Below are 17,446 nucleotides of genomic sequence, written 5' to 3'. Positions count from 1 at the left end.
TCAGTTGATTCAGTGTCGGTTGTTGTTGAAGGGAGAGTGTAGCATTTGTGGTGTTTTGAGAGATCAAGATCGGCATTTAGCAGAATATTTGGAGGTCCACTCAACTATCACCTTTCCTATTTTGTCTCCAATTGTACTTTGCATGCTATATTATAATAAATGAAGTTGATTCATTTCTTGTGCTGAATTTTCTGATGTTATTTGAGTTTGTGGGTTTACATCTGCAAATTGTCAATGTATCTGTGATGCTTGTATAATTTTTGGGATGCTATTTACTAGTGCATTTTGGGGCAATTGCGTGGACTTTTGGCGATGATGCTGGCATAAAATTTTATAAAGAAAATTTTCAGGAACATACCACAAAATCCATGCAAGGGACATTACAATGGTATCAAAGCATCGATCTTGGCTCATCCTACGGGTTTTCAGTGTTCAGTTGCAGCTATTTTGGTTTGACAAAATGCCCAGCAAATTGTTGGCCCAAGAGCAAATTGACTAATGAATATTAATCTTTCAAATTGTTGCATTATTTGAATCAAAGTTTAATATTAAAAAGACCAATTTATTTAATTTTTTAAAAGGGGAATCATCGCATTATTGAAGGGCCATAAGATAAATTGGCCGAATTCTTGGTGGGTCGTGGCTTTTTATTTTAACATTGAAAGGGCGAAAGTTGTGTCTAGGCAAATATATTGTTTGGGCCAAAATTATCCAAAGTAGAATTTATAAAATTGAAGGGGCCAATTTTAGTAATTTGTGAAGAGTCATAAAAGTATTAAGGTTGGAGGAAGGTCATAAATACTTTAAGCATCAAATTGAGGATTTTGAATGGCTCGTGCGGCATCTTCTGAGAAGGAGCTAGACTTCCTCATCAATGTGAGCATGGCCGAGAATTGACCATTCAACTCAGGACAGGAATTGACAATGCAAGCCCATATTATTTCTAAGGCAAGGCCGAAAAAAAAAATTGGAGCTGAAGAAACCGAATATTATTCCAACTCTAGGTTTATTTGAAATTTTGTGGAGGTCTGCTCAACATTTCAAAGATAAAACTGCTCAGCATTTTGAAACCAAACTCTGGGCATAAATACTTCCACATAGAGACTGAGATTATATTCAGAAAGCGGAACTTATTCCCTTCAGAAGAAGGCAAGTTACAAGATTTATTTTCCCTTCATCGAATCTCCCAGTGATACCTTCAACAAGGGAATTGAATTAATTTCAGCGAAAGAGGCCAAGGCAAACGACGCCCAGCATTGGAGACAAGGGAGGCTGAAAGACATTGCCAAGGGATATCAAAAGAATGTTATCTAATAGGAGAAATCGCATCAATCAAGGAGGAAGGACGTATTTCTTCAGGAGACCGAGCCATCAATCGTAGCACCAAGTGCTGGAAGATCATTGTGATATGTACATTTCAGACCCGGAAACCTCCATGGCCGAGAGCATTATTTTTCCACATAACAGAAGGGTCGAGTTCTAATTTTAAAACAGAAAGGACGCACAAGAAGGAGAGCCTGAATTCCCAGTATTGGTCATCTCATTGGTTTAACCGGAGGTGTTGTAGCAAGGATCTTAACAAACAGAATTTCAATCAAATTCTTGAAGGCCAAGTGGTCTTGTTGAAGGGTTGGGTGCCAAGGCATTGCTTTCCATTCCATAATTGATGCAGACTGATCATTTCAAGGAGCCATTAATTTGTTTCCATAATTGGGCGCGATTCCTCTGCAAATTCTGGGTCGACAAAGATTTGTGGTATTTTCATGAGTGTTGGACGTGTTGAGGCCCAGTCTGAGGTTGTTGCCGGCTGTGACTATTTCATGTTGAAGCTGGGAGCATATATCAGTCTTGTTCATGAGGTTCTCCAAAGATAACCTACAGGAAAGACATAGTAGTATCTTCATACTGGACATCGTGCAAGTGTTGGAAGAAATTGGTGCCTCGATTATTCTGTGTGCTAACTCAGAGAGCAGCATTCTAGGCATAACAAGTTGTTGGTTCAATATTATGTGCTTGGACAAATTCTTGGACGAGGATAGCAAGGATAGGAGAAATTACTGCCTATCTTCCATTGTTACACCCACAGCAAAAAGGCTCTTGTTGGTCGTGTTATCTACAGAAAGGGAGTCTGCGCAGAAGAAGACCAAGGATTGTGGCTAAACGTACGTCGTACTCTTTTGCTTGCACCAAATGACATCCATTGCTTCTAGCAACTGACATCCAAGTTGTTGACACATGAGAAAGACCTCAGAAAACCTCCAGGTTCTATTTTCTACTTACTGTGTTGCATGGTTATTAATTTAATGATCACAGAAAAGTAATATATATGTGTGTAGGATAATATTTCCGAATATGTGACAGTACTGGAATAAATCTGAGTGATCTATTTTTCATGACATATGTATTTTTCATGGCTGACTGAGCACTAAGTTTGAACTCCAGTATGTTATTTACACCCCTGTACTGGTGGAGTAAAATCAATCAATGCACTTACACCCACAACAGCCCTCAAATGAAGTGTTGACAGAACTCTCAACCACGCACCAAGCCTTGTAATGACTTGTCATATGCTAGTATGCATGGTACCTTATATCAAAGTTACTTAGAAATGCCTTGTATCTTATATTGCTGCAATGGCCATGAGTGGCGGAGTTGTTGGGTGTCTACATGATATAGGTGTATGGCTAGAATCTTAGAAGCCATTGGATAAAGTTGTATATGATTGAATGAGAGGGCATGTTTATTAAAGTATTGAGTCGAGTATGTCATCAATGATGATGTAATATCCTCACGGTTTGTGTATAATTCATCCCATGTACTGTCCTTATTAAACTAAACCATGGAAAGGCTCACAACACTCATGAATGAATTGAGGTGATTGAACAACATAGAAGTTAACCACCATGTACCATTGGGCCAAAAACCCACACAGAACAGCAAACCATTCTCAAAAGGGATCCACACCCTTCTCCAGCAAGAACCGCCAAAAGATTTACAGAGGGGACAGGAAATAGGACACAAAATCTTTGCACTTGGGACAGAATTGAAACACATTAGGATCACAGTGAAAATCCTTTTCAAAATAGATGAACTGGATGCACTCCTTTCCGAAGTGAACCAGTTAGAGAGGAAGAATTTGATGTGGGCTTTGAAACCGGCCATGCTAGCTTTAATACAGCCCAAGATTTTGGAGTACCCTTGTGAAGGGGTCACACTTCCAGTTGCCTCTTGTCTTAGTAGGATCATGATGTTGACCACCCCTATAGCTCCTTACAATGATGATGTTATGAAGAGAGTCTTCAAGTTGATGGTAGAAACCTTGCAAGACTTGAATAACTCCTAGGGCCCTACATTTGGGAAGAAGCTTCAGGTTTGGAAATTATGGCCATAACTAGGACTTACGAATTCATGATTGATCTAGAGTGCGATGGTTTGATCCTGCATATGTTCCAATGCTTCTTCAGCATTAGGAAACAACATCCTGACACAGTCATAGCACACATGCAGTCCATCTTGTCATCATGTATGAGAGGTCGTGATGCCATTTGTCGGGAGTTGCAATCTCGATTGTTGTCTATTTGGAGGAGAGAGAAGATGGTTTGACCTATTGCTTATGAACTGGCCGAAAGGTTGGTTGAGCAAAACATTGGGCTATTCAAGAGACAGCTGACTAGGGAGGAGTTGCTCAGGTTTGGTGGATCATGCAGCAAGAATGAGCTGAGGAGGAAGGGTCTCTGCTTCATTTGCAAGGGACCTTGGGGACCTAATCACTCATGCTCGAGTGACACTGAGGAGATGATAGAGGTAGAGCAAGAGGAGATTCCTCAAGGCGAAGATTCTTCTTTGGATGAGTCCATGGGTTCATTCGAGGATGCCTCTAAGGAGCATGAGTCATGTGGAGTTATTGACAGCAAGACAGATTTATATTGGGCTGTGTATGGTGAGCAGTAAGTGGGCCCTATGGGAGACATTTAGGATGATGGGTCATCAGTGATGATTCAGCATGAGCAGCATATGGTGGAGCATGAGTCAATTGATGTGCACAGTATGCATGATGAGCCTTTTGGGGTGATACAGTTGGAGGTTCATATTGAGCCTGTGATGGAGAATGAGTGGTTTCCAATAGTGCTTTGCATGCTATATTATAATAAATGAAGTTGGTTCATTTCTTGTGCTGCATTTTCTGATGTTATTTGAGTTTGTGGATTTACATCTACAAATTGTCAAAGTATCTGCCATGCTTGTATAATTTTTGGAATGTTATTTACTAGTGCATTTTGGGGCAACTACGTGGGTTTTTGGTGATGATGTTAGCATAAAATACTTATGAAGAAAATTTTCAAGAAAATACCACAAAATCCCCAAAAGGGACATTATAAATCATATTTTCCTTTTTAGCCAATATAAATTCTCTTTGGGGCAGTTGGGCTTCCTTTGGGGCAATAGGGTTTCTCTTCTTAATTTGGAGGGAATCATTAATTCAAATTTTACTTTTGACAATATTAAATATATTGACCATATGCCTTAACATTAGATAATAAGATGAGTGCCCCAAAATAATATTTTCCCTTTTAACCAATATAAATTCTCTTTGGGGCAATTGGGCTTCCTTTGGGGCAATAGGGTTTCTCAAGGGAAATTCATCCCATAGTTGCCCAAATTTCAACAAGCATCAGACCTAGAATTACTCACGTAGAGTGAGGCCTTTGGAGTTTCACAATGGGTCAAGGATGTTGACCTAGATGATGGTGAATTGAGACTAGTCTATACACCATGGTCAAAGGCACTGACCTGAATTATGGTGAATAGTTGATGCTAATAATGCATCATGGGTCATAGGTATTGACCAGAATTATGGTCAGAGGTACTGTCAAGAGTTATTGTGACTAGTTGATGCTTTTGATTTACCATGGGTCAGAGTTGCTGACGAGGATTATGGTAATTGGATGATGTTCATGTTGATGATGAATTGTTATAACCTTTTCTTCGAGAAATTTGTCAACAAGAGAACATCTGGATAGTCATTATGAATACCTCCCTAGCTAAGAGAGAGTGTTGAATTTTGTAGCTAAGGTCGGTCTTCATAATTAAAATTTTAGCCCTTGAAATTTATGTAATGAAAAATATTAGACATGTTCTTCATGTCATCTTCAATAGAAAATTTTTTGAATCTTTAAATTTCAATTTTTGGCTCCAAACAAGGTCAAGTAGGCCCTCCAAGAGATCAAGTCGGCCCAGTTGAAGAGATACCCATTTGACCATCCAGAAGTCTATATATAAGGCACTTGACAATTCGATGTCACACAACACAAGATATCTTCTAGGCATCTAAGTGATGGAGAAGAAGACAAGAAGGACGAAAACATCTCAAGCATCTTTTCTCTCTTTATCTCTTTGACCTCGCATGTGTGGTTTCTCTCTCATCCTACAGCTTCACACATGTGAGTTTCTAGGCAAAAGGTCCAAAATTCTGAGCAGCAATTTCTAGGCGGCAAGGTCGAGTTTCTGGGCAGTTTCTGGAAGGTTGAATTTTGGCTTAGGTAGATCAGGCAGGGCCGAGTTTGTTGGGCTGATTGGAGACTTGACAAGAGGGCAGTTTGACCAAGTGTAATTGCTTAATGATAAACTGGAAATACGAAAAGAATATCTAAATCATTAAAAGTAATTATCAATTTTCAGAAATTAGTGCTTGTATCTATTGTACTTGAAAAATCAACACAACCTAGCATATCTCTCATAGGTGACCTCTCCAAAAGGGAAGCCCCCCATTGGTGAAAGTCCATAAAGAGCAGGAATCAGTGGTTATGGTGACAGTGGGCCACACTTCATTGCTGTCCCTTGTTCTAGTTTTTGCCTTGTAGGTTACCCTCTACAAGGCCTACTAGATTTTGAGGCAACAGGCAAGAAGATGGGTTGCTTGGTTACATAGGGAAAAAGATCAATCCTTTGAGAATATAAGTGAGTGTCTACCAAGTTATGGTCTAGTGATAGAAAAGGGGTGTAACCATCCTAAAAACATAGATTCAAACACTCACAAGCCTAGATCCCTAGCATACATGATGGATAATGTGGAAATGAGGTTCATCGCTCTTCAATGAGGTTCATCGCATTTATCCTTTTATATTATAAGTTGAAAAGTTTGAATGAATTATTTGATCTGAATAAACCAGAGATTTTCTATTCGAATTGTGCATGTAAGTTAATATACATGAAAACAGCAGAGTACTTTATAAAAGGTTAAAACTTTACTGTTTAAGTTAAATAAAAAATCTACTAAATATTAATAAATTCAAGAGAGTTGTTCGTGTATAAAGGAAAGTGTCACCCAATAGACGACACTATTTTTTATGCCTATGATGTCATACCAAATAAATTGACAATCTATAAATAGGGTGATGGGGAAAGATGATATTATTCCAAATCAATATCTGACAATAGGAGTAAGGTGCCCTGCATACTATTTCTCTTTCCAATGCACATTTTGAAAAAAATTCACATTAAATATATTAAATTTGTTTCAACCATTACATATTTGTTGCCATCAAATGATGGGTTAAGATCAAGAACGAAAACCTGAATAATGCAAAAAAAAAGCAACCCCCAATAACTTCAAATTTGTTAAGGCTGTAAGTGTTGCACAGCCCATATCACAAGCACAGCAAATAAATGTCTTAAAATTATATATGAAGCTAATCCAACTATTAGAACCTTACAAACAGGCAATACGTGACAAAAAATTTATTAAAAATCAATTTGCATGCCCATGCAATGGCAGCTTCTGTCAGAGCATTTGTTAGAAAATACCTGCTTAATAGCCTCTTCAGTAAATGGATGCCAGTATCGCATTCCAACATACACTTTGGCAGGTACTTTTTTATGTTGAAGAGCCTTCCTTAATGAGTCAGCCTACATAGGGTATTGTAACTAAATTACTTGTACTATAGAACAGAATTTGCTTGTATAAAATAAACTCATTTAAGTTAAACAGTCATACATAGGGTATTGCAACTAAATTACTTATACTAGAGAACAGAATTTGCTTGTATAAAATGAACTCATTTAAGTTAAACAGTCAAGGCATACTTTGAACTTGAGGGAAACACGTGGCAGTCAATCTAGTTTTAATAGAGAATCATAAACTTATTCATTGAGCCATATACTTCCGACCCTTGATGATGTAATTTATCACTAGTCACGTGATATATTCGGCAAGCAAAGAAATTTTGAACTATTGAAATAGAAGGAAACATGTTATCAACCCATAAGCTATTCCTTAGCGCTTAAATAGAAATATAGTTTTGTTGTGTTCCATTGAAAGTTAATTTTAAACAGAAAACATCAATGTTTTTGCACCAAAACAGACACATTTCCTGGGGTTCTTAAACTACTAGTTACTTCCTTTACAAGCTCATATACGAAGACAAACTAATGTTCACCATATAAAAGTGGGTCTTTCCTTTCGCAAAACCCAAAAATGCAACAGATCAAGAAAAAGACGTTCATGAAGTTCATCAATTACAGTAACTACGGTACTGAGATGTCTCTAGTAACAATTATCAGTTTCACTTGCAATACCTTACTATAGAACATCTCAACAAAATGCTTCAAAGATGTTTCATTAACTCCAGCAAGACTGGTGCTTGGTATTCTTCCGTTTAGCACTGAAATCAGGTACAGAGTGGACTACACAATCTGAATGAAACTAGAAGCAGTAAAACCGATATTTACTGCCTTGTATGCTTCTTTATTTGGATCAAACATATTTACCAAGCAGGAAGCTTTACTTCTTGTAACCCAGAAAGAATGACTAGCAATCCTTAAAACAAAATTTCATGAAATACATATATAAGCATACAATTTCATGTTGGACGAGGATTCTCTATAATTGTAATGAAACGAAGTTTGTAATTTAAACAGTTTGTGAAGATGGATGAGGAAGAACAAGACCTGTTCATCTGTTATCCTTCGGAGAGGTGAACCACCACCAATTGCAGCATATCCTTCCCTGCTCTTAGGAGCCCTGAGCACAGAAATGAATTGTGCCAAAGGCTTTTGAAGAAAACGAAATAATCTAGGTAGACGAATAATATCCTGCCATGCATTTCTCCAATCAGTTGTTTACCAAAAGAAATTGACCCGACACTACACTCGCTAAGAGAACCAATAGCATTGTGATGTCAGCAATATATGTCTCCGTTGCCCAATAAAGTAGTGTCTACTTCATCAGTCTAATCAAAAGAGAATCACCAACTAGATATTTTAGTACCCAATTTCAATTCTATACCATGTACCAGTTCCTTTCACATTGATTTTGTCTAGCCTCCAATATATTGATATAGCCTTGTTGCAACACCACACTGTATGACAGGTAGGACAAAATATTTGAAATTGAAAATAAAGCAGGAAATTCTACTTTTCAAGCTAAACCCCATCTGAAAAAAATTCCTTGCTCCAAACTGAACGAAGTCATGAGCAAATAGACAACATAAGGTGGCATATGACGGAGTTTGAAGAAGTAATAGAAACATGCAACCAAGATAGTCAGGGCTTGTAAAGATCATTATAGCATTAGTAAAAAGTGTGGCATTTTCAAATTCTGGTTTGCAGGTACAAATATATCTGTACTTATTTAATACATAGAGACTTGCACGCATGATAATGAAATCCCATTTTAATCAATATTAAAATAGCATTTCAATTTAAATACCATACAATTTGGTAATTCAACATTCAGTCTTTCAAGAGCAACCCCTATCAACCAATTCTCGTAATATTGTTTTCTATAATTGATGTTACTTTGGTGATTATATATTATTTGCATAGTTTATTTATTTGAGAATTATAATAAAACATATCGATAGTATATTATTTTTATTATTTCCTAAGTCACAAAAAAATCTTGCCCCAGCCACAAAGTAACATTGCCGTGCAGAGAATCGCTGCCTCCCACCAAGAAATTCAAGCACTCCCCGACAGAGGTGGGAATCAAAAATCAGACTCATGCAAAGAAACATGGAGCTTGAAGGATCATTGAGCTTCATAGGGACAATCACTACCAATATGTATCCAGGTCGAAATGGGGAAGTGACCAGACTCAGTGTCCATCAAGTCAACGTACAATGAATGTTCACTCATAAAAGAAAAAATCACAACATGTGAATTTGCACAAAATCTATCCAACGTAGATTGTATGCTATGAGTATGACATTACTAACTAGACCACATGTACCACCCTATAGGCACAATATTCTTCTACCCCAAACAATATCAGATACAGTCAACAATCTTTTACAATCAATCCGTCCATGCCATACATCACCAGAGATTCTAGTATATGTCATCCAACACGAACACAAACCCACTCAACATATTACAATTGTTGAGAAATCTAGGGCATAGAGATTAAGTAATTTCTCTTCTATTAGTAACTGCTTGTGAGTGCTTTTTACTTCTTTAGATTAGGATCTTCTTTTACTTAGGTTATTAGTGTTCTTCTTCATCAAACAGCGACCAATGCATAAACCATAAAGAGACAACAGGCACAGAATATCGGCTATCAGCCAGCGCCAAAACCTCTCCCACTTGAGAGGAAAACTCGAACAAATTCTTCTTCTTATAGAGATTCCAATTGACAAATACCAAGACCACGACCCTTGACCTATTTGCCACTCCAAGACCAATGTTGATTTCTAGTAGCATCGGATGTGCTCTAAGCCTCAAAATTTGCAAGGAGGCTAGGACACATGTATTCCACAATACCAGAAATTGTTTTGGGAAATTCCACTCAGGGACAGTTTGATTAAAATAATTAATTATTTTTAATGGGTGCCTAAGTCTAAACTTAGGAAATTAAAATAATTAAACGGTATTAATCAAACTGAGGGTGAAACTTCTAGAAGAAGACAGATCGAGTCTAGTCCAAATGATCTGATCCATTGATTAGAATCTAATATGGGCCGTTGATTACTCAACTGGAGGATTATAAGAAAGACTTCGATGGGGATTTGGAAAATACATTGGAGAGAGATCAAGAGATTGAATTTCTCAGAGAGGGCAGCGCAACAGTTGTTAGAGAATCGATCATTGTGATTTCTTGCAGTGAGGGACAGGGATAGTTCCGGTTGGAGAGTTTCCTGATTCGGGAATACATCGTAGAGGAGGCAGAGACAAATCCAGAAGAGGCAGTGCAGAGGACAAACTGGGCAGCGTAAGCTCATGTAGAAGCAGCGCAGAGCTTCAGAGGGAGTCTGAAATTCAGCTGGGAAGTCGAGTTCCAAAGCAAGAAATCGGGGTGTGAGACATGAGAGCCAGAGGAACGAAGCTTCAGACAACAGGATATCAGGGAAGAGGTGATGCAGATGCCCAGAGAGGTTGATGCAGAACTTTGTACGCTGACACAGTAGTTGTGCAGAGCTAGCGTGGGGCCAGCCACCCAAGGCCTGGATCAGTGTCATATCGCCAGTGATAGTGTGAGGTACTTCTCGCTAATCTTCTACCAGTCAGATTCTCTGTATTGGATAGCCACTAAGGCATCCAAAGATTGTATTTAGAAAAATACTGCTCAATAATACAAACCCTCAATTGTTGCACCGGTTTTCCCACTTTGGGTTTTTTCGAGGACATTTGTCCAAAAACAACGTTGTCACTTGTGTTGTGTACTTCTTTCTTGCTCAGTTCTTGTTTCCGCATATAATTTTAATTGGTGAAGGCTACAGTGTATTAGTTTCGGTATTTATCGTAGGATGCAGTGAATAATTTGTTCAATAATTTAACAAATAGAAGAAGCTTAATCAGTTGCTGCAGTAGAAATTTGGGTCTTTCAAATTTTCACATGGTATCAGAGCGCAGGAGAAGCAAGAGAGAAACGCCAGAAGAACCCAACGTTGAAGAGGAGGGAAGTTGAAGCGTTGCGTAGGCAGCAAATCGAAACACTAGAGGAATTGCGCAATCCAGGCCAGGAGGGCAAAATTTTCGTGGGAAAATCTCTCTCTGAGTGAGTCGACAAAGAGATATTTCCAGATCGAAGTTTACTAGTGTCAGAGGTGTTGATTTTTTATAGCATCGGATGTGCTCTAGCCATGAAATTTGGTGGAGAGGCTAAGGCACATGAGATCTCCAAGACCCAAAAATCGTTTGGAGAAATTCCACCTAGATGAAGAGATATTAAAAATATTAATATTTTTAATGGGTTCCTAAGTCTAAACTTGGGAAAATTAAAATATTAATCTGTATTAATATAATATGGGTGAGAAAGTTCTAAATAACGAGGATCAAGCCAGATCTAATCTTAGCCGTTGATTAGGGACTTAATCTCGGTAGTTGAATCGTTAACAGGAAAAGTATAAGAGGAGGCTTGAGGGTCAGTTGGAAACACACTAAGAGAGATCAAGAATTCGATTTTCTAGGGCGAGGTTTGCTGAGGAAATCGAGTTAGTGATCAGTTGCAGCGAGGGGCAGTTCAACAAGGGATTTTCATCCGAGGCTGAAGAATACATAGCAGAGAGGCAGCGCAGTGCAGGAGAGACAGTGCAGGCCCTAGAAGGGCTGACGCAAAGGCAGCAGGAGGCCGTAGAGGCTGACGCAGAAGCCATAGAGGCTGACACTGGGCTTCAAAGGTAGCGTTGGGGAGATTATGTGGGGCGGACTGAGAGCAAATCAGCCGAGAGAGGGTGATGCAGTCCCTGAAGAGTGACGCAGTTCCAGAGCAGTGCTTCGAGCAGCTTTCATTGTCCAACACAAGGAACGTGAGAGTCACTGTGGGGTTGATCATCTGGTTGCTGATTTGCCGGCATATCTGTCTCCGGATAGAGGTACTACTATCGAGGATATTCTCTATTGGGTGAGCCATTTCTGGCACCCTAGTTGTATTCACAAAATCTACTTGATAATAAAACCCTCATATCTGCTGCACCGATTTTCCCGCATTGGGTTTTTCCCGAGACGATTATCCAAAAATAATGGTATCCCTTGTGTTGTCTCAGTTTATTTTAGTTGTTGATATGCATATCTGTGAAGGCTGCAATTGTGTTTACTTCGATGTCTACATTATTAAATAACTTGTTAATGTAAAGAACAAGTAAGGGATAGTAAACCAGACATTGCAGTAGGGGTTTCTGATGTGTTAGATTCATAAATTTTCACATGGTATGAGAGTGAATGCAGATCAATAAGGACTGAAGACACCAGCCGAAGAAATTTGAGAATTTGCAGCAGAGAAGCATGTTAAAATTTGGGTACCAGAGGACAACTGGTTCCCTAAGGCTTTGATCTTTGGCATAAGGAAAAGTGTCAAAACTTATTTGTACTTTTCTCCTAAAGTGACTTTATAAGTGGTAAAGTCAATTTAATTTAAAAGTGACTTTATAAGTGGTAAAGTTACATTCTAATTTTAAGGTGACTTTATTAAAGTCAATGAAGAATTGAAAAGTGAAAAAGTGACTATGGAAATAATTGGCTAAGAGGGTCTTTATTTAAAGTGGGTGAGTTAAAAAATAGAAAGTGAGAATTAAATGCACATTTTTTCTCATCCCTAAATCTAAATGAATCTCAGCCATTAGATCTTAGGGTAACCCAAAAGGTCATTTAGAGAGTAAAAGGAGAAGAGAAGAAAAAAGATCAATTCATTCTATCATGAGAATTTGAGAGAAAGAGAAGAGAGAGCAAGGAGAAAATTTCTGAGTAGTGAAGAAGTGGAGGAGAGCAACAAGAAGACATTTCAACAAATCTGGGAAGCAGCATTTATTCGCACGCATCCCAAAGCAAAACCGTACAGTAGGAGAAAGGCACAAAAATTGATGAAGAAGGACAGCAGCAAGGGAATGAATTTCGAGGTAGATTTGGGCACGAATTTCGAGGCAATCATACTATTGAAATTCGAACGATCTGTACAGTCCGTACAACAGGTTCCTAGCACTTTTTCGAGGCAGGCCTTACAGCATTTAATGTTGTTTTATTGCTGGAAAATTATGTTTTGCATGTTTGTTGATTGGCACGATTTTCGAGGTGGAGTTCAAGCATGGAAATTGAGATAAGTTGTAATTTGTGGTTGCTGGAATTTTTACTATGTATTTCAGTTTCTCTGTAAAAGCATTTTCAAACTTAAAAAATAGCTCTCAAACTGGTTTTCCCCAACAGTTGTAGGGGGTTTTTCCAAAGTCATATTGACCAAAAATCACTGTGTTATTTTTTGTGTGTGGCTGTCATAATTTTGTTGTGTTTTATTTCTACAATTTCAGCAGTTGTGAAATCTCTAAATTTGTGTTTTCAGAAAATATTGTCATTTCCAAATTTTAGGATTTTTATCATGCTTGGATTTAAAACTAAATGCATGGAGTGATAAGGAAAATTGATAACCGGAGTGGAGGTTGAAATTTCTTCAAAGCAGCTATCCCAAGAGACAGTGTTGTTCTAGAGCTAAAGAGGCAAGAGGAGGAGTGACACAGTGAAAAGAGGGTGACGCAGAGGCTCATGCAGAGCCTGCCTCAACACTCTGAGCTAGGAGAAGGATGAGCGTAGAGGCATAGGGGCAGAACATGCTCACACAAAGCCACGTCTTCCTTCTCAACCAGGAAGGATTGACGCAGTTAGCCGGGAGGAGCAAATTCAGCCTACACCGTGATTGCGCAAAGCCTGAAGGGCTCAGATTCTTTCAATTGTCGGGGCTAAGGGAGCTGTGCAGATTGTGATTTGAGGAGCTAGTGGGACACTGGTTCTGTCAATATAGAACAGTGTCTAAGGAGACGAAACCAAGGTAGAGGGAAGCACTACCTCGATGGATTTCTAGCTAAGAAATCCATATCCGAGTTGCAGCAGCAAAGGGGGATTGGAAAGGATTGATTCGACAGTTGGTCGAAGGATTTGTATTAAGGAAATCAGGACTCAGAGGGAGTCTAGAGGAGCTTGTTCCTTAGAGGGTTTCTTGCGCCAAAGAAATCCAGATTTGAGTTTTGTTGGGGTAGCAGTAAAAGAGGCAGAATAGAACTAGTTCGACATTCATTTTGGCAAAGATGTAAGCCACATCTCCAAGAGGGAGGTGGGGTGATCTAGAGCTGTAGATCGAAAGGACTATAGAATCGGGGGCAAGATCCTTGAGATGCCCAAACTCTTGGATCACATATGGCTACGGGAGCCCTTAATGTTGATTTGGGGTAGCATCAAATGTGCTCTAGCCATGAAATTTGGTGGAGAGGTTGGGACACATGAGATCTCCAATACCTAGAAAGGGTTTGGGCAAATTCTAAACAGATCAGGAAATATTAAAATAATTAATATTTTTAATGGAGTCCCTAAGTCTAAACTTAGGGAAAATAAAATATTAATGTGTATTAATATGAATCTGTGTTAGAATGGTCCAAAAGACATGGATCAAGCCAGATCTAATCTTAGCCGTTGATTAGGGACTTAATCTCGGTCGTTGAGATGTCAACATGAAAAGTATAGGTGAAGGCTTGAGGGTCACTTGGAGAACACACCAAAGTGATCAGTCATTCTATTCTCTAGAGCGAGGTTTGCTAAGAGAGATAGAATCAGTGATCAGAGAGTAGCTGACGGACATTGAGTAAGAGAGACAGAGAGGCAACGATAGTGCCAGGAGAGTAGCAGAGCAGCCAGAGAGAGTGACGCGGGAGCAACCAGTGTTCACCCAGGGCCACGCAAAGGCAGCTAAGTGTTGCGCAGAACACCAGAGAGACCAGCGTAGCTGATGCAGAGGGTCAGAGAGCTCACGCAGGGCCTCCTGGGGCTGACGCAAGGCCAACGCTGAGCTAGAAGAGGTTGACGCAATCCAAATTGCGCAGACGCTAGGGTTTCTGGGGAAGATTGGTGCTGAGTAGCTGTCAAAAGGATTATCCGGGGTTCCAACCAATAGATTTGTCAAAAACTGAGAGGTATTATTGCCAAGGAAATTCTCTATTGGGTTACGGGTAGGTCAGTTTCGGCACCCAGATTGTACTCTGATATTGCTTAATAAGAAAACCCTCAGATAGCTGACCGGTTTTCCCACATTGGGTTTTTCCAGGGACATTAGTCCAAAAATAATGGTGTCATATGATGTATTTGTTTTTGTTTCTTTTTAGTCGCTGATCTGTAATATGTTGAGCATGCACTAGTGTTTATTTTTAGTATTTACATTGTAAATAATTTGTTAAGGAAAATAACAAGTAGTAGAAATAAATCAGATAAAGTGCATGGAGGATTTCTAACTAAGTAAACTTAGAAACTTCAACATGGTATCAGAGGGTGATTGCAGATCACAAGAGGACTAAAGGACATCAGCCGAGCGGAGCAATAACAGCAGAAAACAGTGATCTCTAGGTGATAGAAGTTGTTTCTAGCAGTGCAGCAAGCAAGGAGAGTGACGCAGAGCCAGCCAGGGCTCACGCAGGGCCACAGAGAGGCAGCGGGGAGCTACGCAGAGACTCGGAGAGGCCAACGTTGCTGACGCAGAGGGCCAGAGGGCTGACGCAGGGCTTTTCAGGGCTGACGCAGACCCATCCGAGGTGACATAGGGCCAACGTGATGCAGAGAGGGGCTAACGCAGTCCACAGATAGGCAGTTGTTGGGGTTTAGAAGGCTACAGGAATATTGCAGAGTGGAGTTGGTGAGGTACTGTAGTCAGAAAAGTACCTGACAGGACAGGGCCAAAGGAGTTGCTACCGAAGGTTTCTAGCCGAGGAACCCAGATCAGTGGTGTCGTTGCACAAGACGATCAGAGTAGGGGGCATCTCGACAAGCGTCAAAAGGATTCCCAGGAGGGAAATCAGGACTCAGAGGGAGCCCGGAAAAGAACTTCCAGACGGGAAGTAGAGACTCGAGAGGAGTCGAACAGAGAACTTCTAGGAGGGAAGTAGAGAAGTATCATGGCACTACATGGAGTAAGAGACCAGGATAGACTAGACAGAGTATCGAACTTCACAGTCTGGAAGGCCAGAATCTTATCCGTACTTGACAGGAATCGTGTCAAGAACTTCGCCTTAAAGGGAATAGTTGTCCCAGACGACCCCAGTGATAATGACAGGTACGAGGAGGCGATGGCGAGGGCCAAGAGCATTATCCTTGACAGGGTCAAGGATCATGTAGTACCACACATAGTCGAGAAGGAAATGGCATTTGAGATGTGGGAGGCTCTCAAGAAGCTGTACCAGCATACTTCTGTGCAAAGAAGAATGTTGCTTGAGAATCAGATGAGGTTGTATCAGATGAAGAAAGGACAATCGATTTACACCTTCCTCGAAGAACTGAATGAGATCCAAGACCAGTTGACTGCTATAGGGGCGACACTAGATCAGGAACTAATGGGGAGGACAACCCTGAATGTTGTCTTAGAAGACTGGGAAGTATTTGTCCAGAGTATACTGGGCAGAGGGACACTTCCACCTTGGGACCAGATGTGGGCAGTTGTTCGCCAGGAAGAGATCAGAGGCTAGTCGAAGACGGGTAGCAGCAGCAAGGGGATCAAAGTCAAGCAGGAGGAGGAAGACGTGGCCCTAGCATCTGAGGGAAAGCAAGAAAAGCGGAATAAGAAAGATCTCTCCGAGATCAAGTGCTTCCACTGTGGGGAGCTGGGTCATTATGCAACCCAGTGTCTAAGGAAGAAGAGTAAGGAAGAGTCTTCCGAGACTAAGGCAGCACCAGCAAGGGCAGAGAAGGAAGTTTTGACAAACAATGACTGTGCCATGAGTGCACACGCGCCACTTAAGAAGAAGTGGGGAGACATCGAGCTGTAGTCAAGCGGACTATGGGCGATGAGGGGCAAGATCCTCCAGGTCTCTGGCCTCTTGGATTAGACCTTGCTACGGGAGCCCCGAAGAGGAGTAGCAGGACTGGCTAAGTCGGGTAGAGATGGATGCGGATGAAGCGGCAAAGAGAGCTACATTGCAGGAGTCCCGAGACAGCGCGAGGCTAGCAGGCTGTAGCAGTGGGAAAGGCACAAGAGTGTTGCACCAGTGCAGGATGGCACAAAGAGGTGTGCAACGATGTGAGATGCAGGGAGTTGTTGTAGCAGTGCAGAGGTCAAAGAGGGAGCACTTGTCAGCAGCAGAGGGAGCTTCAGCATCAGTGGGTGTATCTAGCCCAACAGGGAGGTCAGATTGGGAGATTAGTTACTTCTCAGTAACTGAGTTACAGTGCAGCAATAGGCACCACGATGTAGCATGATGAGAGGAGGTGCAATGCAGATGCAATGCTGGGAGAAAGGACCAGCAACATCACGGATGCAGAGGGAGCTGTCGTACAAATGCAACAGTGGCAGTGGCAGAACCATGGGCAGCAGTATAGGATGCAGCAGTGCAGAGGATGTTGGGCAGGAAGGCCTAGCATCAGCATAGGTACCAATGCCGGATGATGAGAGTAATACTCAGTGAGTATTGCTAGAGCACAGTCCTCGCTAAGAGGGAGTATTGATTTGAGGTAGCATTAGATGTGCTCTAGCCACGAAATTTGGTGGAGA

General features: G+C 40.5%; 1 protein-coding gene across 2 annotated transcripts in view; it reads right to left on the bottom strand.

The window, feature by feature from the left end:
- The window catches only part of LOC149238909 (ferrochelatase-2, chloroplastic-like), a 385,049-nt gene that overhangs the window by 258,956 nt on the left and 108,647 nt on the right, over nucleotides 1–17,446 (bottom strand). For both annotated transcript variants that reach the window (XM_089373228.1, XM_089373227.1), the window contains exons 4-5: nucleotides 7,948–8,091; nucleotides 6,805–6,906 (exon numbers count right to left, since the gene is read on the bottom strand). In XM_089373228.1, coding sequence (XP_089229354.1) covers nucleotides 6,805–6,906; nucleotides 7,948–8,091 — 246 coding nt within the window. The remainder of the gene's footprint in view (nucleotides 1–6,804; nucleotides 6,907–7,947; nucleotides 8,092–17,446) is intronic.

Source organism: Pinus tabuliformis, chromosome 8 (assembly GCF_031772625.1).
Source record: "Pinus tabuliformis cultivar Carrire ecotype Pingquan chromosome 8, CPIR1, whole genome shotgun sequence".
NCBI classification, from domain to species: Eukaryota; Viridiplantae; Streptophyta; class Pinopsida; order Pinales; family Pinaceae; genus Pinus; species Pinus tabuliformis.
This window is presented reverse-complemented; position numbering and strand designations above follow the sequence as displayed.